Source organism: Podarcis raffonei, chromosome 3 (assembly GCF_027172205.1).
Source record: "Podarcis raffonei isolate rPodRaf1 chromosome 3, rPodRaf1.pri, whole genome shotgun sequence".
Classification (NCBI taxonomy): Eukaryota; Metazoa; Chordata; class Lepidosauria; order Squamata; family Lacertidae; genus Podarcis; species Podarcis raffonei.
Window position 1 is genome coordinate 110,521,649 of NC_070604.1, and position 27,253 is coordinate 110,548,901.

Genomic DNA, 27,253 nt, shown 5'->3' on the forward strand with positions numbered 1-27,253 from the left:
CGACACAACCCTGAGCTCAGGTGTGGCATAGGATGGGCTACAGGTAAATGCCAGCATTTGCCACTCTTCACTGTAATGCAGACACTTACAAACTCTAAGAGCCAAAACTCAGTTTTCAGAGAGCAGCTTTGAACTTTCTAAACCCAGAGGAGAGGAAGCACAGCTGAGCTCAGCTTCCTGTCACTACAACTGTTTCAGATCCCCAAGCTGAGAAGGCTTACCTCTTCCTCCCACCGGCAAGTGCATGTTTTGCCACCACATCTGTATGCACTTCCCTACTAGACTTGCCCTACCATGCCTCCTGCAGGACGCTGCCTAGATTTCTGTTGAAACTCTAGATCTTCAACAGAAAAGTTCAAACGTTCCTCATTACTCCTTGAATACCTTTTTGAGGCCTCAAGTATTTATTTCAATTAACTTTCTTTTCTTTCTATTTTTTTGATAATGAATATTCCACTGCATCCAGTGCTTCCTAATTTGGTCATAGGCATTGGAAACAATCTCTCCTTGGCATGGGGATGGAGGTGGGTGGAGTGGAAATGGCATGGGGTGTAGAGAGGGAGATCCTGCTAAGAATGTTAATGCCAAGACCTGCCATTCAGGTTACAATTGGCTCTAATTGGCAATCCTAAAGCTGTAGAATTCTAATTTACCTGCAGCTGAGTGGCATTCAGAAAAGTAAGAAATGATTCCCTGCCTTTGAAAAAAAAATAAAAATCAAGAAATTGCTTCCAGTCTGCTCCTTGCAACCTCGGGTTCATTGTGAAAGCATGGGGTGAGCATATACACCAAGAGGAGAATAGGTTTTTTGCTTTTTGAAAGTCTCTCTTTGCCCCCCACAAATCTGCACAGTGTAACTATCATGACTAAATTCAGATTTCCAGGCGCACACCGAGCTGACACATTTGTTTATGTGATTAGGTGCTTTATAACCTGTTACCAGAAAGCATAAATATTAATGGACAGTGGTTATCCCACACTTCTGAAACAGAGCACATAGCGCTTCTCAGAAAACAGGAGCATTAAAAGTTAATCAGTCCATACTGGACATTTCTAATGCATTTCAAACAAGAGTTATTTGGGTGTTGTTATGTGTCAATAGCAATCAGAATGCACTTTCTCTGAAAAGGAACATGAGGATTGCCCTGTTAGATCAGATGAAATGTTTGTCCAGGGCAGCACCGGATGGGACCTGGGGATTTATTTTCACTGGGCTGATCTCCATTCTGGATGAGTAAGGGATGAATTAAGTGTCCCATTGGCAATTTCCCTTTTTTGCCAGAATCCTCTGGCCTTCCTATGTGGAACGACTGGCTTCTGGTTGGCCATTTGAGACTGTGCAGTTCACGGTCGTTCACAGAATTTTACGACGCTTTGCGCAGAAATTTAAGCACACGTCTTTAAAGATTCCTTAAGAGTTTTATGACTGCCGCAAGATTTATGGGGGACGTTGGAGTGAAAAGCACACATGGCGGCTCTCTCCACAAAATGCTGGAGTGGATTACTGCGGCTTCCCTTTGTGCCTTGGCATCAAGACAATCAAGACCAGAATTACAGGCTGGCTGCCACCTGCCAGCTCAGAGAACTAAACCATGTGCGGTGGCTGCATACAAAAACAAGGGAGTCTTGCACCGAAAAAAAAAGTAAATGAGTGTTAAGGCACAGGAGCACACCCCCGCCCCCAGGACAGTCCATGCAAAGCCAGGCTCTTTCTCCCATGTTCCAAATGAGTGAACTTTCACCATGGTATCTTTTAACTGGCTCAGAAACACAGACACACACACACACACACACACACACACACACACCCTGCCCGGTCAGCCTAACCCAACAGCTTAGATGAACCCTGCATGAGAAGGCAAGGTGCCTAACCTGAGCAGGCTAGCATGAAATCCCAGCCTGGGATTTCTATATGGTTTCTCTCAAAGCAATCAATACACTTCTTCTACCGACAAGAAAACAAAAGCAGGGGCAGATTATGGTCACGGCAGCAGCTTTCTATGCAAGGGGGTAAAAAAATGATGCAGAAAGATATGTGCAGATGATAGCTTTTTGATGTCTCTGAGGCATAGCTGTCAACTTTTCCCTTTTCTTATGAGGAATCCTATTCAGAATAAGGGAATTTCCCTTAAAAAAGGGAAACGTTGACAGCTATGCTCTATGGCAGCACTGGAGACCTCTCTTTGCTTATAGGTCACTTGCTCAGGTTTGAGAACACAAGAAGTTTCCTTACACCAGGTCATGATATTGGTCCATCTCCTTCAGTATTGTCGATCCTGACTGTCACAAGGTTGTGTATAGGGTTCCTTGGTGAAAACATTAGTTCCACACAGAAATGCGAAGCAGGAGGAACTCAACTCCCATCTCTTGCGGGGTTGCAATTAGTGCCAGCACCGTCCGTTAAGAGTTTGGGTATAATCTTCAACACCTCCCTTTCCATGGAGGCGCAGATTGCAGCTATAACAAAGGCGGCATTTTTTCATCTCCGCCAAGCTAAGCAGTTGGCTCCTTATCTCTCTTGCCCTGACCTAGCCACTGTGATCCATGCGACGGTCACCTCCAGACTGGATTATTGTAACTCGCTCTACGTGGGGCTGCCCTTGAGACTGACCCAGAAACTCCAGCGAATGCAGAATGCCGCGGCGAGACTCCTTACGGGGTCCTCGCTGCGAGATCACATTCACCCGGTGCTATACCAGCTGCACTGGCTCCCGGTGGAGTACAGGATTAGGTTTAAGGTGCTGGTTTTAACCTTTAAAGCCCTATACGGCCTAGTACCCTCGTACCTACGGGACCGCCTCTCCTGGTATGTCCCACAGAGGAACTTACGGTCTTCAAACAAAAACATCTTGAAGGTCCCAGGCCACAGAGGCTGGGCCTCAACCAGAGCCAGGGCTTTTTCAGCTGTGGCCCCGATCTGGTGGAACGCTCTGTCACAAGAGACTAGGGCCCTGCGGGACTTGACATCTTTCCGCAGGGCCTGCAAGACAGAACTGTTCCACCAGGCCTTTGGTCAGGGCACAGCCTGACTCCCTCCTTTGGCAATCTTCACAGAACTCTAGCCCAATGGTTGCCATCAATTTGATTTGAATTAATTTTATAATGAAATGATTTTAGAATGTTGTACTATTTTATTGTTGTTAGCCGCGCTGAGCCCGGCTTCGGCTGGGGAGGACAGGATATAAATAAAATTTATTATTTATTGTTATTATTAACTTGGTTGCATGCCACAAAGTCTTAGAGGAAAATGCTAGAGTGGATTATGCAATGGAGTACGGGGCATCCCAAGTATGCCTGAAAAATAACCAGTTGTGGTCTGAAACACAAGCGCAGGAAGCAGCTCCACCCCCACTGCTGTCTCCCTGCTGGACACCCCCTTGAGTACTGATCACAGGACACAGAATTAATGGAGAACTGAACAGGGAACACTTCCCACGATGCTGCTGTTCTGCTTGTTTTTGTGCTTCAGGCTTTTTACGGTAAATATTATTTGGAGGCCAACAGTTGGTATGTTGCTGCTGCTCCGCCGAATTTGTTTATGACTGTAATTTATTTTTATATGATGCTTTATTGTTTTAATACTTATTGTACGGGGGTATGCATTTTTATGTGGTTGTTTTGTTGCCCACCCTGGGATGCAAACGGATAAAGGATAACAACAGCTACTCCAAAGTAAGTCCAAATGCATCCAGTGGGGTTTGAGCGCAAGAAAGAAAGTGCGCACCAGATCGCATCTTAAACCAGTTCCCGGCGAATTGGATCAACAGTGCTATACACAGATTAGGCAAATGTGCTGCCGCGAATTTGTGCTCCAGTAATTGGTACAAGCATTGATAGACTCTGTCACCCACTCTGTTGTCTGACATACTGCATGTCTTGCAGGAAGAAAGGCTAATCTTGCCTGAAAATCTTGTCCCTCAGCCCTGTGTATTTGTCGAGTTTGCAAAGGAAACATTATTTTTTTTAGAGAAGGCTGGTTATCCCAGCAAAGCTACATTAAGTAACTCAAATTAAATATCTGTACTAATAGTAGGTTTCAGCAGTGAGTCAGGGCTGTCAGGAGGAGAAAGGCTTTAGGATACAATCATGGTGTGGCGGGGTGGAAAAAGAAATGGAATTATGCTTACTATCTTAAAGCTCTTTCGTGTAACTGGTAGGCAAAATGGCTAGGATTCATTGGCACAGAAATTAAAATTGCTTACGAATTTGAAGTGCAAACTATCTGGATTTGATCTGCCACACCACTACTGATTGAGCAAAGCCAAAACATTTTTCTTCTGCTGCTTCTCCATTATTCCTGGTAGCACATTCAATTATGGAGATACTATCATTTTGAATATATATTTTTTCTGCCATAAAGCCTCTCTCCCTTAGGGATTTATAGAAAGAGGGCTATTAAATGTGCCATCCTCCTTTTTCTACTCTTCTCTCTCTCTCTTTCCCCCCCAAAAGAAAATAAAAAGAAAGAAAATGTAAAAGATGAACAGATCCAGGGAGTAAAATTTACGATGCAAAGAAGTGATATTTTTATTCCCAAGGAAATGACAAATGGCAAAAGATCGAGACAAATAGAATATTCATCTCAAGCGTGTCAATAGAACTAACTTCGATGAAGGGCAGGTATGGAGCACAGGCCTGGAATTTAAGGTTGTTTATTCTGCCACAAGGGGAGAAGAAAGTTATTCAAGTCAAGAAAAAGAAATGGCAAAATAAAAAAATATTTTAGCAAATTCCATACTAGGATTTGTTAGGAAAGGGACTGAAAATAAAGTGACCTGCATCATAGAACACCTTTATAAACAAAATCTGTGCTGTGTGGCCGCAGTGTACAACTCTGCACACCCTGTTGCAAAATGGTTATCACAGAAATGGAGGTGTCCAAAATGGCCCCCAAAAAGATTTAGAAGGTCCTAGAGGACTTTCCCTAGGAAAAACTAAATTGTTTCCAATTAAAAGGATGGGGAGATGACAAAGAAGGGGAAAATAACTTATCTATTCTCACAGTGTCCAGCCATATGCCTATGGGAAGCCCCAGGTGCAACAGCAGTCTCCCTACTTGCAGCTTGTAGAACATGCCAACAATTCTATTTTTTATTTTTTTAAAGGCTGTGCAATGGTGAACTACAAGGCACACATCCAGAGTAGCCCTCAGATGCAGGGTTGCCGTGGACAATCAAACAGGTGCTGAAAGGCAACTTTATAGTAGGGCTGCTACCTCTATACCACACTTCCCTGGGGGCATCTGGTCAGTCCCTGTAGGACACCAGATCTAAGCTTAAATGGATCCCTACAGGCAGTGGCATAGGGTGGGTGGCTGGCACCCGGGCCAGGGCAAGTGCTTGTGCCCCAAGTCGCCTGCAGAACTGGGATGGAGGAACTCACCCCAGCCCCAAAGTCCTGGCTCAGGCACAGCTTGCTTCCCCCCAGCTTCGTAAGATGGCAGGAGCTCAGCCACATGGCCTTGATGAGGGAGCCTATCGTGAGAGCAACTGGTTGCACCCCCTCAGACATTTGTGTCGCGGACCACCGTCCCTCTGCCCCCCGTGCTTCACCACTGCCTGCAGGGCCTCTGAAAAGGCTGGGATGTCATAAGCCACACAACGTCTAAATGCAATCAGGACAGAACCACCAAAATAATCTTCATAAAGATTTGGGAATTTGTTCTCTCCAGATATGTAATGGAAAGGTTTTTTATTTTTATTTTCGATTTCTCACACATACTCTCTCTGTGTGTAGTAGATCTGAGCGTGTCATGATTTAAAAACCAAAAAAAGTAAACCATAATAAGACCCCAAGTCCACTTTAATCATTCTTATGATTCCCTGCAGAGGATGAGAGAAAATGGTGTTTTTTTTCAACAGTCTTTTTCCTTTTACCAGTTTGGTGCAATAGAGCATTCACTCCGAGCCTGGCCCATGATTCCAGTTACATAATTACTGCCTCTTGAGAAACCACCACAATTACTGCAAAGCTATTCTTGCCAATCTGGAGCTTCACAAATCATAAAGCTCCACTGAGACTAGATGCACATCAGACACAAATGCCCTTCAAGAACACTTAGGGAGGGACTGTGTGTAGGATCATTTGATAAATAAAAAAAAACATTACTGAAAGAAACACCAATCAGAGAGAGATGGAAATGAATGCTAGCTAAATAATGCCTAAGAGAAGAGTGCAAGAAGCTGTATTATACCACCTCAATCTGTTTGCCTCCTCAGGTTGGTATCGTCTAATCTGACTGACAGAGGTTTTCCTACATCCTGCTAGCCACTCACTTTGCAAGTCACTTTAGTCCACATTTTGTGAAAAAAATAGCAGCACAACAACAACAACAATAACAACCCCCTTTTGGTGCCAGGGATTCAACCTGTGTCCCTTTGAATGCACGGCATGCACACTGCTGCTGAGCTATGGTTTGTTCCCTGGAGAGATGTGGAGGTCCAAACCTGCCTACGATCAGGTTCTCTAATCAGAAAGCCTTCCCATCTAGATTTGTGTTGACTAGTTACACTTCACTCAGTAATGAATGAAATACGTTCTGAGATACCCAAAGGCACTCTTTCCTTTATTATTCTTCCTTAATCTATCCCAGGGTAAGCCTTGACCCTGAAAATTCATTTTAAGGGAGTTTGTGCAGTTTCCCTGTAGACTGCTCTGTACATCTATAAGCTGAATGAAGGATTTCCCCCCACTATGTGGCAGCCAACTAACTTGTTCTGTCAGCGCAAGGATTTCTACGTGCACAATGGACTCTGTTCTGGTTCTCCAACCCTCCTGAGCAGATTTTGGGAAGGTGTGGAGCGCATGAGGGGAGAACATTTCATCACACAAATGTAAACCCGTGAGCTGATGGAATGAGTTAGTTGGAAACTGCCCATGGAAGTTGACCACAAATCAATGGTGGGCACATGTTGCATTGCATAGTACATGCAAGTCATCTAATTAATCCTCTCTGCAGATCTTCTGCCTCCACATAAAAGCATAAGGAGAACCTGCTGGATCAGGCCAATGGCCAATCTGGTCCTGCATCCTATTCTCTCAGTGGCCAACTGGATGCTTGTGTGAAGCCCACAATCAGGATTCGAGCACAAGAGCACTCTCCCCTCTGGTGGTTTCCAGCAACTGGTATTCAGAATCCACGCTGCCTCCAACTGTGGATGTATAGCACAGCCACCTTGGTGTCAGGAGTGCATGCAGGAGCCAGGCCCTGGGACCAGTAGAACTTCACAGGACTGGGGCCTTCCTAAGTTTGTTCTGAAGAGGCAAGGCACAGCTGCACAGATGAGGCCAATTGGTAACTCACAGCACCTGGTGGCAAGAGCTGGGAAGGGATATAAGGTCAGCATTTCCCTTCAGCTTTGGGCCACAGCAACACGTTTCCTGCCTTGCTGTGTTTGGCTCCTTTACACCTTGCTTCTTGATCCTCAGACCCTTGACTTCGTGACTCCTTGCTTCCTGACCCTCGGACCCCATGGCTTCTTGACTCCCGGCTCTCTGACCCTCGGACTCCTGGCTTCCTGACTTCCGGACTCTGTTCTTGCTCCCACCCTGTCATCTTGCCCCCGGTCCTGACGTCCTCAGCCGGGACTTTGACTTGGACCATGACACATGGCTAGCAGCCATCAATAGTCCTCTCTTTCATTCATGACTTTGTCTAATCCACCTGTATGTTACCCCTGCCCCCATGGGATCGCCACATGCCTTAGAACCTTGATTATGCAGGATTCAAAATTTTGCAAAGATATGAGTAAAGGAGACTCCCCTGCTTCAGGCATTCAGCCCCCAATGCATGGTGGGAGCGAGGGTTCTCATTAATGGCCAACACCTCACACTCCCCCTCACATTATTCTGACTGTGTGAGAGGTGAACGACTTAAGAGGCTTTGTAAAATGAATGTAGAAGGGGCAATTGAAAGCAGAGTGTATGCCCCAGAAGGCTATGTGCCCAAGACGATAAAAGAACTCACACTTCTGTAATGCATGCCCTTGTGCAAGCAGGTGTACAACGTGAGATGCACAATTAGAGGAGGAATTGGCTAGGCAAATCAACTTCTGCACATGCAAGAGATTCTATGGATGCAGTCTGATACTCCTCACACAAAGATTTCATGCATATGTTGGAGCTGTCTCTGTCAGATGGCTTCGTTAGGGGGAAATATGAAGCAGGTGAGAGTCATGGCTGCAGTTATGTAACTGAATTCCAAGGACATGTTCTGTCAGGTGCACTACTGATTCTTGTCATTCTTTAGGAACATATCAGGGAAAGGAGCTGGATGTATGACGAACCACAAGCTCATCATGCGCAAGAAAACAGTGCACTGCAATATCTGCCAGAGGATGGATTCAAAGAAAAGACCATCACATTACCAACTCCCACCAAAACTCCTTATTTGCACCAAGTTAAATTTAAGCACATTGGGATGAAGTAAGGCTATGCTAGATGCAAAAATTCATAATGGCAGAAGCAGTCCCATTGATTTCACTGGAACTAAGCAGAAGCAACTTAGTCTGGGTGTGGCCCATTTGGTGAGATCTAGAGAGCTTTCTTTTCAAATGGAAGGCATTTCCAAGCACAATTCAAAGTGTTTGTGCTGACCTTTAAAGCTCTAAATGGCCTCAGTCATGTATACCTGAAGGAGCGTCTCTACCCCCATAGTTCAGCCTGGACACTGAGATCCAGTGTCAAGGGCCTTCTGGCAGTTCCCTCACTGTGAGAAGTGAGGTTACAGGGAGCCAGGCAGAGGGCCTTCTCGGTAGTGGTGCCCACCCTGTGGAACGCCCTCCCATCAGACGTCAAGGAAATAAGCAACTATCCTACTTTTAGAAGACACCTGAAGGCAGCCCTGTTTAGAGTTTTCAATGTTTGTGTTTTTAATATTTGATTGGGAGCTGCCCAGAGTGGCTGGGGAAACCCAGCCAGATGGGCAGGATATAAATAGTAAAGTATTATTATTATTATTATTATTATTATTATTATTATTATTGATTTCTTCTTCACGCAGAAGAGTAGCTTCCATTTTTTGAGACATATTGTCCACAGGTCTCCCATACGTCCTCTAGTTTGGCCCTAGATGTTCTAATGACAGGAGAAAGCAAAGAGGCTGCACCACAATCTGGCACACAAGACTGAACCTTCGTAGGAAGTGACCGCTTTAACAACAGTTGTCACTTTCCATGCCATGGTGACAAACCTTTGGGCTTGTTCACACATTACACTGGACACAGGTACTAGCTGTTTCTGCACATCTGCAGGTGATCATGTAAAAGAACGTGTAGCTGCTGATTTGCATAGTTCCAGCTATTTGTGTACACTGACTGTACATTCATTGAACTTAGTATGTGAACACATCTTGAATGTTACAAATAAGACACTACGTTTCTGGATATAACAACATCTAGGAACCTTGGCGTTGGAAAGAGTAGAGAGGAACATTTGATACAGAGTCTCTAATTTTGGGTCAGGATCATTTTTCAACCCTGTGCTTACAGAAAAGCTGGCTGCTTTGGCGGGAGAACAGCTCAAACTACCAAAAAACCTGCTGTTACTAATACTTAGGATGTTCCTAAAGTTTTTTTCCCCTAGTTCAGAGAAGTCAGAACAGCCATCCATTTGTAAGAGTAATCATTAAGTGTCCTTTTTGCAGAGTTTCCTATATAATCCCCGTTCTTGGGAACATTTTCCCCCTACCAGTTGTCTTTGTACTGAACAATATAACACCTTCTATTATGTCACACCTCCTAAAAATTGTAGCCCTGCATCTACAAGTGCCTTATTATCATCAGAGAAAAGAAAAGGCAACCTCTGTGCCATCTGAGGCCAAAACAATCTTGCATTGTTTTCTTTGCAAAGAATGGGAAGTAGGACATGCCTGGTCTTTGCAATTATCAAGGTTAGCAAGTTTACAGGTGAATGCATGCTGATCAGGCTTGGTGTCAGCAGGTTGTCTCCATGGACAGGTTACCAAGGATGTCAGGATAAATTGCATCACTCTGGGTGCATTTTTGACCATTACAATGATGGCCTTGTTGGTGCTCTATGGAGGAAAGCTATCTGGTGTTCATGAATGGAGTTTTTTCCCATCGATTACCACCATCCTCTTTCTAGTAAGCCCCATGTTTTGGATCAGCTGCAGTTTGCAAGGTGGAGCGGTCACTATTTTATCACAAGGAAGCAGTGTTTTGAAGTGGTTTTTCTTTGCAAAGGACTTTGATAGGTGGTGAGCAGAACTTGGCAGAAAAAAGTGTCCAGGGCCCACTTCACGAAACAAGGATTCTCAAGCCTTGTTGTTAAGATACAAAAGCTTCGTCCACTGTTGTGTCTGCTCTCCACAAGAGGAGAACCCACAGGGAAAATGCCATCAACACATAAAACAAAAGAGATCCTTATAAAAGCCACTGGGGTGTGCAAACATGGCATTAGGGTTTAGCTGCATGGTTATGTCTTATTCTGACTCTAATATTTTATGCCAAAAGAAAACATATTTTCAACCAGTCTTCACATGCATATGTGAACCAGTGTTATGTTTCCACACAAGTCTTTGCACAATATTCCAATGTTTTAGTTTTTAACAATTTGCACTTACTCCTTTGTGCACTGAAGCATTTTCATTATCTTATATATTTTAACCCTTGAAACAATGTAACTACAAAGCCCATGATGCAGTGTGAGCACAAGAAAAGCATGCATCTATGAAAGCACTTGGGCTCTTAAATTAAAGTGACCAACTGATCATATTGAGTCATATTGTCAGAATCAACCAATGTTCAAATCAGCAGATTGATATGCCACAGAATTTTGGCAGTCAATCTGAACTGCAAAATTCAAAACACTGTTGAATTGGCCTCACACATTATTTCATGTAGGCCTATGCCAGGCAAAACGCTGGCTTTGTGAAAGACTATCACTTTGAGACAAATGCCAGCAATCTGGATGCTGAGCGGCTACTTCTTAACTACAATAATTATTTTTATGAAATAAGTAGGTTATCATCTTTCATAAACTGCTCCCAGTCTTTTAGCATTTTTTTTAATCTGCAGCACCGCAGGAATCAGATATATAAGTGTGTGTGTAATCTCAGCACAGATATCTCTCAACCATTACATTAACATTGTTCATGTTCACAGTTTTTGCCCGTGTTCTCTGCAATGGAAATTAAGGGCAGAAATAATCCAAATCTCAGAGGGAGGAATCAAACGAAAGCTAGAGGTGACATAAATGCCAAGCCTCCATGAATTGAGGTCACATTGGTTGACACAGTGAAAACACCAACTTGAGTACGGTAATTTGTGCAAGTTTGATGAGCTCTCTTAAGCTCAGTTTGTTGGGGCGTAAACAGAGATAAACAATCAGGCAAGGTTTCTTGTGATCCATAGAAAAATACACAGGATTTCTCTATGGAATAAGTTTGCTTTTTTAACCAGAGCTCCATCTTAAAACACCACCAGTCTCCTTTGTCCTGTTAATTCCCGGAAATATGCTTTTAGCAGTCACTCACTCCAATCCAGTGAAATCGCTGGGTTTTTCTACAGTTTTTGGTGTACAAATTTCACAACACGTGAAAGATCATATTGGTAAACTGGTAATGGATGCAAAACAAAATGCTAATGTCATGAAGCAGTGAGACCTCAGGGTAATTCTCAACTCCTGGGAAATGCCAAATGGTGTGTTGGCACTGCTAAAGCAGAGAAGAAAAAGAACCCAAACCTGCTTCATGAGCTGATTAGAGGTCCACACCAACAGTACAACCCTGAATATTTTAATGCAGAAGTAAATGCCTCAGGGTTCATCTGGGTTTACTCTAGTGTATGTGTGCATAGGATTGCAGCCTTAAGAAGCTAGGTTGACAACCTATACTTCAGGTGGCTGCTGAAGTATAGCTTAAGTCAATGTAGTTCTTAACACCTATGCTAAGCTGCTTCTACAGCAGGGTCAGGGAAGCTCTGGCCCTCCAAATGTTAGTGAATTTCAACTCCCATCACTTCAGACTATTGGCTATGTTAGCTGTGGCCAATGGGAGTTGGAATCCAACAACATTTGGAGGGTCACAGGTCCCTTATCCTTTTTTCCATAGGTTATTTTTAAAGTGGAATATGCAATTCAAAACTCTGAGCAGGTATCTTGTGAATTCCGTATCAGAAATCTGTAAGGATCCAAACTACTACACCAAATGTGCTCCAGCGTCATACCAGTGAAACTCACCTGAAATCACTTTGCAATAAAATATACTCTACAATCAGACAAATGCCAAGCAAAACAAAAAACACAAATCAATCACTCTTCATACTTATAAATAATAATAATAATATTTGCAACCTGGATTTTCTCTGACTAATGCAAAACAAGCATAGAGGATAATGAAGTAAATTTGAAAGACAAATGAACCAAACAGAAAACTATAGAAGCCTATGTGGTTTTCTTTCGAAGACTCCTTCCCAATTCACTCAGTTTCCTCTTAATGATGTGGGAATAAATTTTAGGCAGAGCTGTTATATCATCCCTTTCAGGCAAAAAGGGGTTTAAACTGCACTTAGAGATGCCTGCACTTTACAAATTGCAATTTTAAGTAAAAATCACACAGATCAGTTTTCACGAGCTTATTCAAACATTCCGACAAGTTCACACTTCCTCAGCTCCCCATGTGGTTGCATATACTGGTACACCGCATGAAAGGGAAAATTTGTGAGAACTGAGCAATGCAGACAGGGCCACTGATGGCATCGCTATGGCTGCAATTGTCGAGAAAAAACTGCAGCTGGGTTTACAGGAACAACCGTCAGCTTCCCACATGGAGCCTTTCTCCACCTGAAGCCTCTATCACAAAACAACAGCATGATCCTTTCACCATGGTCCATTCAGATACTCTCCCACCAGGGGTTAACAAACTGAGTTTCACCATGTGGTGCAGAAGTGGTGGGTACTTTGGCCAAATCATCCTACGGCACATCTCAGATGTTTCCAGAAGAAGCGATCCCTCATCTCTGCAGGGTTATGCGATCGGTAAGTGATACCAGCACTTATTCAGATGACATTTAAGCAAAGTAAAAACCCTGTGTTATCACTACTTGACAGAGCATTTCATGTCTCCTAAAGCAGCTTGACGCAGGAAGGTAATGAGGGTTGTCAACTGTTTCACAGCAATTACAAGCCTCGTGATATAATGTTACAAAATTACAATATATCTTAAGAAGATGAGAATTTCTCTCCACCCCCCCAAAAAATGTCCAAGATAAAAGAAGAGAGAGTGAATATATATATATATATATATATATATATATATATATATATATATCCATGGATAACATGTAATATTCAAACATGTGCATTAGATGGAAATTCCAGCATCATATTTCCGAAGTCTCCCCACACGTCACGTTCTGGTGGGCAATTCCTAACGCACTGCTTCCTTTGAACATTTTTTAGAAAATAATCTTTGCAGAGTTTGCCAGTTCAATTAACTATATAAGGTTAAAATAATGGACTATTTCAGACACTTGCTCCCAATGCCTCAGAGCCTTTAAGACTTGTAGCCAGATAGAAAGAGAGTCTCTAAAGTACTCACGGTCATTACACAGCGTTCCACTGAAAGAGGTCATGCTACAGTCACAGCTGAACCCATCCCATTGCTGCAAGCAGACTCCTTGGTTTGCACACGAGTCCTCTTGACATGTCGTGCTGGGGCCTAACAAGAATACACACAGAAAAATAAAACTTGGGCTTTTCTCTTTCATTGCGACTGCATTTTCCATTGGATCACATAGGGTAGTTGCCAACATCTCACATGTAAAAGAGCAAACCAAGAAAAAGAACCAATCGCAGGATTGGCCATATGCATTTTTATAAATATATAAAAAACCTTTTATGAATAGGCATATGGCCTTTGGTTTGTTAACACAGAGGGGCACGAAGAGATGAGCTCATTCAGAAATATGACCAAAGTAGAGAGTTAACTCAAGCAAAATGAGTTGTCATAAACATTGCTTTTGCAACATTTCATTTCATTGCGACATCTTTTGTTATCTCTGTCCAGCATGATGCGTTCTGCAAGGTACAGTGGGAAACATAATCTAAAACTAAATAATAATCAGAAAATTAAAAATAACTTAGAGGAAAAAAGTGCTGCCATCTCCAAGCAATGATTTGATGAAAAGCTATGCCTGTAGAAAATCAAGGAACGTTTGGGTTGGCTTCTTTATTTATTTAAAAATCTATATATTGTGTATCGATTTATTAGCAGGAATGTTGGCAAGTATCTTTGCACATGCTTCAAATTATCTCATGCAGGGTTTCTCATTTTATTAAATATATATACGTTATAATTATATATATGGGGGGAGGGATCCGCCAATTAACGCACCAGCATGCTCAAAAGTGACATACACGTGAGAAACAAAGCTATTCTATTTCTAGAGATCATAAACCAGACCACTAGGGGAAAAATAAAGAAAAGAATTGAAAGAAAAAGGCATGATCAAAGCACTAAAGCAATCACTATACAGATAGACACAAGACTGAAAGCCTTTGTGCAGAATATCCTGTAAGAGGAAGGTTCCTGCATCATTATTTTTTTTGGAAGAGGAAGAGTGGAAAAATCCGATGCAACATTACACACACCAGTGCAGATGTGGCCGATGGCTCCCAATGCGTATTATGGGTTTCAGTCTTGCTTAATATACACAAGGGCTATCTACCTTGCAAATCAGCTTTCATCAATGCAACTTTGCCAGCAAAATAAAAAAAGCAAAATATATTAAATGTTAGTAAGCAAATATCAAAATGGCAGCAAACACAGAAAGACCGTTCAGAGACAAAAGTGCATGCTGCTCTTAAAATTGAAAAGAAAGTCCATGTAATGCAAATAAATTAATACTAATAGACATAAATCTCCAGGCAAGCCAAAATGAGAATGCAGTAATTTGCCAGCATTTACTACAAATATAATGGTTAATTGAGCTGATGACATGTAATGAAGGAGAATTAAAAGCACTCCTTTCTATACAATAGATGTGAATGCATTAGCAAAGTGAATGCATGGTTTAATCCTGACTAGCCATTTGTCATGTTCATACACAGTCAGTTCAGTCATTAGCACATTATCTTCTTCGATCTTCCTCTTCACTAGGCCTTCTGCTGGAATTGACAGAATTAGGACTGAAATTTACATCAAGAACCACTTATTGCTCTTCAGTCACAGATGCACTTGCATTGCTCCCACAATGCACTGGGCCAAGGTCGGAAGAGAAGGTTTACATTTTTCATTCATTTCTCTTTCCAGTCAGATGCTATTCCATGTTCCTGCCTGCAGGTTCCTTGGGTGACTTTTAATGAAATGGTCCATGAGAAGGCACTTACCAACCCAATACAATATATACCCAAGTGCTCAATTTTAGGTAATGTCATCTCTGGCGGTTGGGAAGTATGCCAGGAAGTCATCCAATTAGTTAAGTAGACACAGCATTTAAGTGCCTGAAACCAAGCCAGGGTCGTCAGCAGCTTTATAGGATCAGATGTAAAACTATTGGCCTTTAGAATCATCTGACCCCTGCTGGACGGGAGGTGCATCACCACCACAGCACCTTAACATGGTTGCTCAATCAGTCCTTGTTGCTAGGTAGTTGTGTTTGTGTGTGTGTGTTTTGGTTTTTTTTTATTTTAAGTGAGAGGTGGAATAGCATGCCTTGGTGAACGAAAACCAGTGCGTTCACTGGATCTACACAAAGATCAGCAAATGCTATAGCAGTTGTGTGAGTGCACCACCATATTGTTGAAGCCTAATAAGGGTAAACCCACAATGGAAGTTAGGCAGAAATAGGCATGGCTGTGATCCAAAGTGGGCAGTATAAGCAGAGGGCCAACAGGAAAAGGTTGAGCAGCAATTCAAAAGCTCAAGGACTGGAATACAAAGCAAAAGTGACCAGTGACATTTCCTTCAGCACCCTGGACAGTTCCCAGGAAAGACAAACTTTGCTCCAACAAATGCTGAATACTAATTAACCACCACCTTATATAGTTCCAGCCCCAGCCCCTTCCTAGATGCCACATATCTTCTTAAAGAGGCACACCACAAATCCTGGTGCCTGACCCTTGGTTGCTTCTTCAGCAGCCATACTGCCTGCAGTGGTGAGCAGGTTAGGCATGTTGGGTCACTGAGGTTGCAGATTCTGGTCTCTCATTGGCGCTTCAGTCTTTGAGAGTCTTTGTTTTAGGGTCTCATTTCTGGAGGTCTTAGATTCAGGTGCTCCTTTGGCTACTGACTCAGCTATCCCCTCTCCCTCTTAATCAGCATCCAAGTCACAATTGGTAGTCTGTGTTTTGTCACATGGATCCCAAAGCAAGCTGCTCTTACTTTCCATTTACCACACCAAAACTCAATCTGCTTTGGGGGCCTTTCTGATGAGGGAGTAAAAGTGGCTGAGATCAGTGCTAGGCATGGAGAGAAGTAGTAACGCATTGCTAATTTTGATCTATGCCACACTTTCCATGGGCCAATCAATCAATCAATCAATCAATCTACTACCCTTCCTTTGAATATCTCAGGGCAGTTCACATGATAAAAATATTAAACTCATGTTCCCAACATCCCAGTTTGGGATGTTGCGAACAGGACTGATTATCTAAGCCACTGACCAGTATTCCATTACTTTAACAACTTGGACAAGTAGAACATGTGATATTTAAGGATTTGGCCATTACATCATTAACTGGCTATTTTAATGCCAAGATCTAATAACTTAAACTGTACAACACCTTATGCCCCCTCTCTCACCAACATTAGAAAGTGTTATTTAGACTCTTTGCAAAATAAAGTGAAATTACCTTTAGGTGTTTGGATGTTGTACATTTATGCATTTATTTACACATTTGCTATTCAATGTTAATCATCAAATTAAAATTAGAAAGGGGTAAAAGAAGAACAGGCGTACGTAAGAGAGAAAATCTGGAACAGGCTGGTTTCGGTTTTCTCAGGGTTTATCACTTTGCGCTTAGTTAATCAAGTGATATCTTAAATCTCTCATGAACTTCCACACAGGTGGGGAGGGGATCCTTTTAGCTTGGTGGGTCATGAACTGGCCATGTCATTGTGATTTTATGTTTTCACAAATTGCTGTGCATTACAAAGTACTCTGCACACTGCTGGTGTCAAGTGTGTAGATTTTATCAGGAATATGTTTTAAAATGCTTATCATATGCCTGACAAAATATTTCCGATACATCTACAGATTTAACGATACAATAAGCAGTATTATTGGTGCTGCCCAAATGCCCCAGGAACAAAAATGCATTTGCCTGGCAAACAACATTATTACAAAGTGTCAAGTGGGACTCTCAGGGGAGAACATTCTAGAAACTGGGGGCTACTACAAAGAAGGCCTGCTCTCTCATTGCCACCCTCCTTTGGAGGTATCATGCAGAGAAGGGCCTTGTATGATGATCTCAGAGTCCAGGCAGATTCATATATGGAAAAGCAGTTCTTAATTTAAAACTGAATCTACTATATCAATAAAATCCATATGACAGAGGTATGATTAATTGGGTTGCTTCTGTCTCTTCGCCTATATCCAAATAATCTTGTTTTTCGGGGATAGCAAAATAGCTAGTTTATTGGGTTTAACTGAGGGACTGAGTCATGTCACTCTTTTTCCTCACCTCATGTTGGAAATAAATGTGGAAACTGATCTTTTGGAAGGGCCAAACACATATGTTCAACTGCCCATCAACATCATGCTTTTGAACCTTGCCAGGTACATGACAGTGAAAAGCGGTTGTGAGAAAAGAAATGTGTATACTACTCTGAGCTCCTTGGAGAAAAAGGTGGGGATGTAAATGCAATAAAAACATTTTTAAAATGTGGGGATGGTTTCTATGTTGAGAAATCTAAGATGGCCTCAAACCAGAAACCAAATTGCACATTATTGCCCAATTCCTATGTATTCTGCTACATCCTTCAAATGTTAGATTAAAGCTTTAATGTGGAAAAGTTAAAGCAGAGCACTGATGTGCTGGGGATGCAAACCCTCACAAATGCAATTTGGGATAGTGAGGATCCTCTGCCATGGATATTCAACCCATTTTGGTCTTGGCTGATGTGGAAGGGAGGGAAAGTTAACCCAACACAGCACCTTGACTTTCCCTGGAAATTTGACCCTTTCCCTCACAAGTGACCTGGCCCTCTAAACTGCTTCTTTTTTGGGGGGAAACACCAGTCTTGATCCAAACCCAGTTCTGTTTTTCTTTGGGTATAAACCTTTCATCTACACAATCCCCCATTAAATCAATAGGACTTCCTTCATTCTACATTCGTACTGAAGTGTAAGGTTTTGAAACTTTGGCCAGTTTTGTTATTCTGAAATCTTTTTAGAAAGCTTGTGCAGTTGATGAGCCTTCAAGTCACAAATAGCCCATCAAACTCATACCGTAGCCTGCTAGGTTTGGGAAAATCTCCATGTCTCTGTAGTCACCAGCAGAGAGCAAAGCCGTGAGATTTATCAAGCTCCTGGTTGGCCAACATATGTGGCTGGTGGGCTGAGTTGTCGCTTTGAATGCTGCAGGTTAGGCAGTAGGAATACAGCTACAAAACAGGCCAACAGAACATAGGTACAGGAGCATAGCTTTTTTAAAAAAAAGCCTTGAACCTAGCCTGAGACCCTGCTAAACACTTTAACATCTCATGCAAACAGACAACCTGTGCTAAAAAAGAGAGAAAGCAATGTGCATCTCAATTCAATTAGCTAATTTATACACTAACTATCATCTAAGCACCGTGATGATGTAAAGTACTGCACGGGAGCTAATTATCACAACAATTAATTAAAATAAGACACAAACAAAACGGAGACATGCAAATCAGCTTGTTGGTGGCGAAGAACAGACTCTGCCGATTATATTCAAGAAGATAAGTTAATGTTCTCAGGTTCAATTTGTGTTTTGTGCCATCAGTGAACGTTTCTCCCACAATGGCATCCGCCTTCATTAATAATGTAAAACAGGTCTGGCTTAGTAGCATCGGTAGCAAAGCAGAAATGGATGACAGCGGGGAAGATAGGAAACTGTCATCATCCCAGTGCAAATAAACAGAACACAGCAGGAAGAGAAGATGCTACAACGCACCTATGATGAGGCATATGCATATTTACTTTACGTTGAAGGGGCTGTGACAGGATTACAAAACGATCGCTCCATACCTTCGCATCCGCGTTCTATCTGCCCGTTGCAAAACAGAGCATCCGAGATCAAATCCGGGAGGCGCCCATTCAGATCCACGGAGGCCAGGCAGCCTTGAAACCCTTCTTTCGCATGGACCAGCTTGGGCAAGGATTTGTAGGTTTCTTTTGCTACCCCTCCGATGTACAAGTCACCTGGGGAGCCAAAGTGCATGGTTAGTCACAGCTGCCACGATTGCCCAGTTGCATGTTCAGGTGTTTGAACCCGCCTTTCCACACACACAAACCCCACACAATGCCACGTGCCCAAGGCAGAAAAGTGAAACAGGTCACTATAAGCAAAAACGAGAAATTGTTGGCAAAACACAGCGAGCAAAAGTTGTAACAAGCCACATGAGCAATAATAAAGGATTGAGAAAAAATATTCCCATGGGCTGCTAGCATTAGAGGATAGTGGATCCAAATGTAGTCTTGGATTTCCAGTTCTGCAAGATTTCGGGTTGTATCCTAGGAAGTCATGCTCAGAGAAAACCCACTGAATTTAATAGATGTGACTGATTGAGGTCCAATAATTTCAATGGATCTACTTGGAGCAGAACTTAGGCTGCATTTACACCATATTTATAAAGTGTTATGGTTACACTTAAACAGTCATGGCTTCTCCTGAATAATTCTGGGAGCTGAGAGTTAAGGTCCTAAGAGTTGTTATTGGACGGGCCTATTCCCTGTCCAGAGCTATAATTCCCAGACTGGTTTACCAATCAATTTTTTTCACAGAGAGCTCTGGAACTGTAGCTCTGTGAGGGAAGTAGGGGGCCTCTTATCAACTCTCAGCACCCTTAACAAACCACAGCTCCTGAAATTCTTTGGAGGGGAAGCCATGACTATCCAAAGTGACATTCTAGCCCTTTAAACACACAGTGGTCTCAGCTGAATACAGACAGCTGTGTTAGTTTTGCCATCAATGTGGTTCTAGTGGAACATTACCGCTGCCTTTTTAGTAAGTCCCTGCAACTGGGTATATAAAAGGAGAACAAATTGTAGACAAGTTGGCACCATTTTTTGGCTCTATAGGTGGGCTAAAACTAACTAGACCATCTTCCTTATTCACCCTTTCTCCCTTTCCCTCTTTCTCTCTCTTTCACCTTGCTCTTTCTCTCTCTCTCCCCACCCTCCTCCTCTCATTTTGCACTTTCCTCCTTTCTATTAAAAAAAAAAATCAAACTGTGAACAAGTGACTTGCATTAAGTGGAAATATTTAATGCAACAACTTCAGTTTTTTGCGGTGTGGTATCAAGTATTTCCACTCGGTGCAAGTTCTTTGTTCATGATTTGATTTTTATGGGAAGGCAGAAGGAGAAAATGAAGGGTGGGTGGTTGGGTTGTCAGAGAGTAAGCAGGACAAAATGGAGGCCCAAGAGGGAAGAGTGCTCTTGTGCTCAGGTTCTATTGGTGGATTTCTCATGAAACGGCCTCGGCCAAATATATCTGAAGGAGCGTCTCCACCCGCATCGTTCTGCCCGGACGCTGAGGTCCAGCGCCGAGGGCCTTCTGGCGGTTCCCTCATTGCGAGAAGCAAAGCTACAGGGAACCAGGCAGAGGGCCTTCTCGGTAGTGGCACCTGCCCTGTGGAACGCCCTCCCATCAGATGTCAAAGAGATTAGCAACTACCTGACATTCAGAAGACATCTGAAGGCAGCCCTGTTCAGATAAGTTTTTAATGTGTGACATTTTAATGTACTTTTAATCTTTGTTGGAAGCCGCCCAGAGTGGCTGGGGAAACCCAGCCAGATGGGCGGGGTACAAATAATAAATTATTATTATTATTATTATTATTATTATTATTATTATTATTATGAGCATCTGGTTGGCCAATGTGAGAACAGGATGCTGGAGTGGATTGGGCAATAGCATCCTCCAGTAGGCTCTTCTTAAATTTTAAAAAAGAAGAAGAGAAGAAGAGTTTGGATTTGATATCCCACCTTTCACTCCCCTTCAGGAGTCTCAAAGCGGCTAACAATCTCCTTTCCCTTCCTCCCCCACAACAAACACTCTGTGAGGTGAGTGGGGCTGAGAGACTTCAAAGAAGTGTGACTGGCCCAAGGTCACCCAGCAGCTGCATGTGGAGGAGCGGAGACGCGAACCCGGTTCCCCAGATTACGAGACTACCGCTCTTAACCACTACGCCACACTGGTGTAGGAAGGAAGAAATGAGGATGCCACCACTACAAATTGTGAAACCTTCTGAACCTGTCAGTGAATTCCACCCTTCCTCCCCCAAACTGTAAAACATCAGCCTTCAGTTCCTGGTCACTTTTGATCCTTAAGTCCAAGGTCAACATGAATAATTCTAAATTATTTTCCAGTGCTAACGTATATACATGAATTGGTTCGCCCTCCTCCTTGTATTTAGTCACTAGAGAACAATGTCACAATCTGATTCAGATCCAAACTCTGTTTGAGTCCCATTACATCATGGCTTGAATTATCAAGCCAAGCACACAATACTAACAGTTTGGGCAAGGAGAGAAAGACTGAATCATGCAGCCTGTTGGTTTCCAGGAAGGAATACATCATGTCTTGCTACGTGGTCACTTGCACCATTTTAGCCTATACACATGAAGTCTGCTTTCTCGATTTAGGATAACCGTTTATGTGGTTATTATCATTAGCCCAATTCAGACAACAAAATACACTGTGGGAAATCACACAGCCAGGGCATGAACACACATATGCTGTGTATATATTTACATCAATACAAGGGAATGTGTCCCAAGTCCTATGTCAAATAGAAAGAAAAAGTCAAAGTCTGTATTAGAGGTGCTGATGTTGGTTTTCTTTCCACAAACAAATATGGCGTTGGGGTAGAATTGTCGCTTCTAAACGCACCCCCCCCCATGTTCATAATTCGCTCCCGCAGAGACATGCCATTGTAAGGCACATTATAAAAAGCAATACACAAATGGCTCATAATATTTTGGTGGATGGGTTTAACGGCTGCTTTGCTGTCCTTTTTATTCTTCATTTTTAAAGAATTAGTGCCACTGTTGTCCCATTCAGCATGTTCTATAAAAGATGCTTTATGCAGGAATGATAATTTGCAAACTGCTTACATTTGCTCATTGGCGGCTTCCTGCGTTTACAGCAAAATGCTTGTAATGGGATCAATACACAGACTCACATGTACAAAACCACACAAAAGACAAACCCCTAATATTTCTCAAAGCGCCAGCACATAGACAGCACTGCATCCAAGCAGAGGCTGCTCACACTCTCCAAAGGTGGAGAATGCTTTGGCCACTCATTGATATGGTACAGGTGAATTCTTCTCTGAAGTTGGAAGAGAAAAGGCAGAATTGGGAAGCCCTTTTTTAGCACAGAGCACTGAGTGCACATGAGAACCCATTCCAGTTCTCCTGGAAACACCAGGTCCAGCAAAACTCTATCAACAGCTGTTGCTGTTGTTGCAAAAAGGCAAAGTTTGGCAAAAACACACACAAAAAACCCACCCAGGATTTAATTATATAACCTTCCCCCTTTTCAAATGCAGAATCTGATATGGAGGGATTTTTTAAAACTTGCACACATTTTTTGGCTATCTAATTGAAAAACAGAATAAAAATCTCATATTCAAAGTTGGAAATGGTGAAATCCCAGACATATGAGTTTTTGGCAAATATTTATGTGATTAAGAGTTCAAGAATTCACGTAAGAGTTCAATAATAATAACAACTTGAATAAGACTTCAAGTTTAATAATGATTTTTATTTTATTTTTTAGATTTCTTTTGGCTTGCTTCAGCCAATCTTTGTAGACCATCAACTTTTAAAAAAAAACTGCATAGGAATGGGAAGGTAGAGAGTCCTTACAATGACACCATTTGAAGCAGACACATTTCTGGTCTTTGGGCTCTTCATTTGCACCTTTTGCACCTCCTGAGTTCAGCCCTGTGTCTATATCAAAACCTGTAGAACGATGGAACTTGAAAACAGCTATTCAGTAGGAATGTTTTACTATGTTGTTACAGTTTAGGCTTCATAAGGAAGGAATGACGGAGTGGCCAGACCTTTGACAAAGCAGTAGAGATGGTAGGCTTTCTTTCTGCCTTCTTAAGCAACCCAAGAGCTGGTCAACAGACTGAGCTTTTATGTCTTTTAGTACTGGCTGGATTTCTGCATCCCTGAGTTAAGCCAAACATGTTTAAAATGGGAGCAGATTGACATACAAGATTCACTACACATTGTTCCTTCCATCAGATGAAGAATGAAAACAATACTGGAACAAAGTTCAATGTTAGCATCCTGTCAATGACACATTTATTCTTCTGTTCTGAATCACTGGCCACAGCATTGTGTATGGCTTAGACTCAAGGGTCAAGCAATACTTAGAGGTTTTTTAAAAATATATATATAAATGAACACTGGGGTCTTCAGATTGCTGATAAAGAAAGTGCTGCAGTTAGTCACTGTCTTCCATTGGTGCCAGCAGCGCACCAAATGTGCTCCAACGAGATAAAGCAGATATTTGAGGGTGGATGGTTACGAAGATTGCTTTATCATAATAACTTTACTCATTGCCTTGCTGGCTACAACCTTCACGATGTCACACCAGGCAAACCTCATTATTCAGGGTGAAATAACACTGTTCATTCAGATATGGTGCCAGCTGTGAGAAATGCAAGGGCGGAGGGAAGCAATGTGCCTGTGTCTTCATTATTGTAAAATAAGGATGTCACCCCCAGAAAGCCCCTTTTTAACTAGGAGGGGGGCATTAAGACTAAACTGGCTTAGAAGCACTCTAACCATATTCACAAGCCACTGTATGCCCCATTACTCAAATTTCAATCATGCAATGTTCCCAGTGAACTACGTTTGTACCATGTCTACTTTCCCTGAGTTAACATCATGAAATTGCCTGTCCAAAGTTCCAATGACGTTAATAATTTGGAAGGTGGCCATAAATTTCAGTTAAACAAGACTCCCATGCAAATGATTCCCTCAAAGAACATCTAGAATTCTCATTTTGAGATGATGTGAATAATCTTGCTTAGAGATGTATGGTAACTGAAGGAGAGTCCACTAGCTTCCGAGGCAGTTCATTCCAGTGTCCAACAGCTCTTTCTGTCAGAAAGCTCTTCCTAATGTTTATTTGGAATCTCCTTTCTTGTAATTTGAATCCATTTGTTCTTGTCCTACCCTCAGAAGCGATCCTACTCTTCCTCCAAAGAACTCACAAGCAATGAGGTTAGGCTAAGAGACAGTGACTTGGCCAAGGTCATACTTTCTTTGCAGGGAACACAAACTCTATCAACTTATGGTGATTGCTTCCAGTTTAATGCCAACTCCCATCATTCTTCTCTGGCTTGGATTGCAATCCAAGCCAGTGAAGGACCCCTAACTTCCTTCCACTCCAGCCCTTCTCCACTTCTCCCAATTCATATCTGACTGCTGAAGTGCCAGTTGGTCAACAACTCTCTGCTTCCTTCTTTTTGTATTTATGAGTCCCTAGAACAGTAGAAAGGGACACGGGTGGCGCTGTGGGTTAAACCACAGAGCCTAGAACTTGCCGATCAGAAGGTCGGTGGTTCGAATCCCCAGGACGGGGTAAGCTCCTATTGCTCGGTCCCAGCTCCTGCCAACCTAGCAGTTTGAAAACATGTCAAAGTGCAAATAGATAAATAGGTACCACTCCGACGGGAAGGTAAACAGTATTTCCGTGCACTGCTCTGGTTCACCAGAAGCGGCGTAGTCATGCTGGCCACATGACCCAGAAGCTGTACGCCGGCTCCCTCGGCCAATAAAGCGAGATGAGCGCCACAACCCCAGAGTCGGTCATGACTGGACCTAATGGTCAGGGGTCCCTTTACCTTTACCTTTAGAACAGTAGAAACCCACATAGCAAACACCATGGGAAATGTGGTTTGCCAAAGCTGTCTGGGGGAAATTACATTTCACGGACTATCTGGGTTCCTACTGTAACTGTGACCAATATGCAATAAAGGAAGGTGAGAAGGAGGAGTTATCTGGCACCATGGCAACCAGATGATGAGAGGACCAGTTTTGGCACAGGACTCACCTCTGCATCTGCATAAGAGGTCATGCATCTTGGTTATGCTACAGGGTGTTTATGTCATAAATTTTATATATTGCTTGATTGTAGAAAAGAAACTCAAAGTGGTTTGGAAGACACATTTATGTAAGAGAAGTCCAAAGTTTCAGACAAAAGTACTCTGTCTCCTCTGCGCTACGCTTCGTTCTACACATAACGTCAAATATATATTTAGCAGCGCCTTTCTGCTTATCATCAACATCAGCACGATTCTTCCCTCCCCCTCCCCTTGACTGACACTACTCTTTAATGTTACAAGGGAGCCTCGTCCACCAGTCCACCACACTGACATGTACAAAAGAAGTGATCAAGACGAAGCGAGTGCCTGCAATGGTTCATTTCCCTGATAGACACAATGAGGAGGAGGAAGGTTGCAGCAGGATCTTCTGCTACTAATTTGACAGTCTGTCAGAATTCAGACTGAAGGTTAAACTACTTTTTAGTCCCAGTGCTGCACTTGGCTCCTGCTCCCCTGATGGATTAATGTCATCCCACAGTCTTTTAGCGATCCCTCACCTGCCAACGATGAGCCTGCCTTCAACTCTGCTCTTGCAGCTATTCTTTCCTCCTCTGTCTGGGAACATTGTGAAACCCTTCCGGGGACATTGAGCACAAATGGCTCCAACCCTGAGCTCTGGAAGCAGAAATAGCATGGTCTTGCAAGTAGGAATGGACAAATCTCAAGGGAATTCCAGTTTCTAATTCTTGTCAATTTTAAATTCCGTTTCCTACATTTCTGCAGAGAACTTTTTTATATTAACCCCCCCCCAAATATCCTGATGAAAATTCATCAGCATTTAGGTCTGATGTTTGGTTTGTATGCAGTTTCAACCAATACATGCATTTTTGTGTATACACCAATGCACACATTTCCCCTGCAATATGCATTTTTTGTATGCTATTTTCACAAATATACGCATTTTGTACACACTATTTGGTTGGAGAACAGTATCGCAAAATAAATGTGTTTCAGTTCACACATGGGTCAGAGAAGTGTGAGTTATGTAGTTTCTCATGAAAATGCAAACAAAATTGAATTTCTCCCCATGCCTAGTTGCAAAATCAGTTGGCACAAAGATCAGTTAGCAAGCTCAGAAGTGACATTGGGCAAGCCACTGTCTCTTAGCCTTTTTCGTGTGTTCTTTGGCGGAAGAGTGGGATGCAAGCCAAATTAATAACAAAAATATAATGTCATGCTGGCACAATCCCCCCCAACACTCCTTGATCCAGACAACCATAAGCTCAACTAGAAATCATGTTTATTGTTAGTATCAAACCCTAGGTTTAAATTTCCCATTCCCTGGGCATACTGTCTGCTCCAGCCTATCCCAACCTGAATATTCTTCAGATGTTATTAGACTACATCTCCCATTATCTCTGACCATTAGCCATGTTTGCTGGCACTGATGAGAGGTGTAGACCAAAATACCTGCGTACTTTTATTTATATCAAGCAAGTGTAATTGGCTATCAACCTCTTCCTCTTTAGTTTCTGTTGCGGTTGTGGAACTCAGCAGGTAGAAGGATTAGGGCACAGCTATAATTCTTTGGTTTTATCTGTCATTGGCTCTGCCTCTACCTACTATTAGTCTACCCGCCTTCCACCCCACTGATTCCAATGGGCACCAACTACAACTGCTTTTGAAAGTGGAATGAATAAAAGAATCATAGATTTGGCAGGTGTATACGATATGAGAGCCCAGATTCCAGAATGCTATATTTTAAAGACTGTACTTCGTGAGTTGTACTGGTGTTCTGAAGTGGCCCTGCAAATTCTCCAACAGTTGTGTACACTGTGAGTCACCACCTTCTGGAAGACCTTCCATATGTGGATTAAGTTACACCATCTAGAGATATGCTGCCATATTCAGAAGGTCCTCGACACCCATCAGAAAGGGCAATGGTGCTGATAGGGGAAGAGAGGAGGAGGTCTAAGTGGTAAATGAGCTTAGGATGGGTCTCTGATGAAGTGTGCTTCTATCCCACTAG

General features: G+C 42.6%; 1 protein-coding gene across 27 annotated transcripts in view; it reads right to left on the reverse strand.

Moving 5' to 3' along the window:
- NRXN1 (neurexin 1) overlaps positions 1-27,253 on the reverse strand; it is a 976,383-nt gene that overhangs the window by 434,004 nt on the left and 515,126 nt on the right. For 16 of the 27 annotated variants that reach the window (XM_053383600.1, XM_053383591.1, XM_053383586.1 and 13 more), the window contains 2 exons: positions 19,179-19,352; positions 13,559-13,678 (listed from right to left, as the gene is read on the reverse strand). In XM_053383600.1, coding sequence (XP_053239575.1) covers positions 13,559-13,678; positions 19,179-19,352 — 294 coding nt within the window. Of the gene's footprint in view, positions 1-13,558; positions 13,679-14,687; positions 14,715-19,178; positions 19,353-27,253 lie in introns of all 27 variants that reach the window. The other 11 variants (XM_053383596.1, XM_053383588.1, XM_053383593.1 and 8 more) reach the window with 1 other exon arrangement.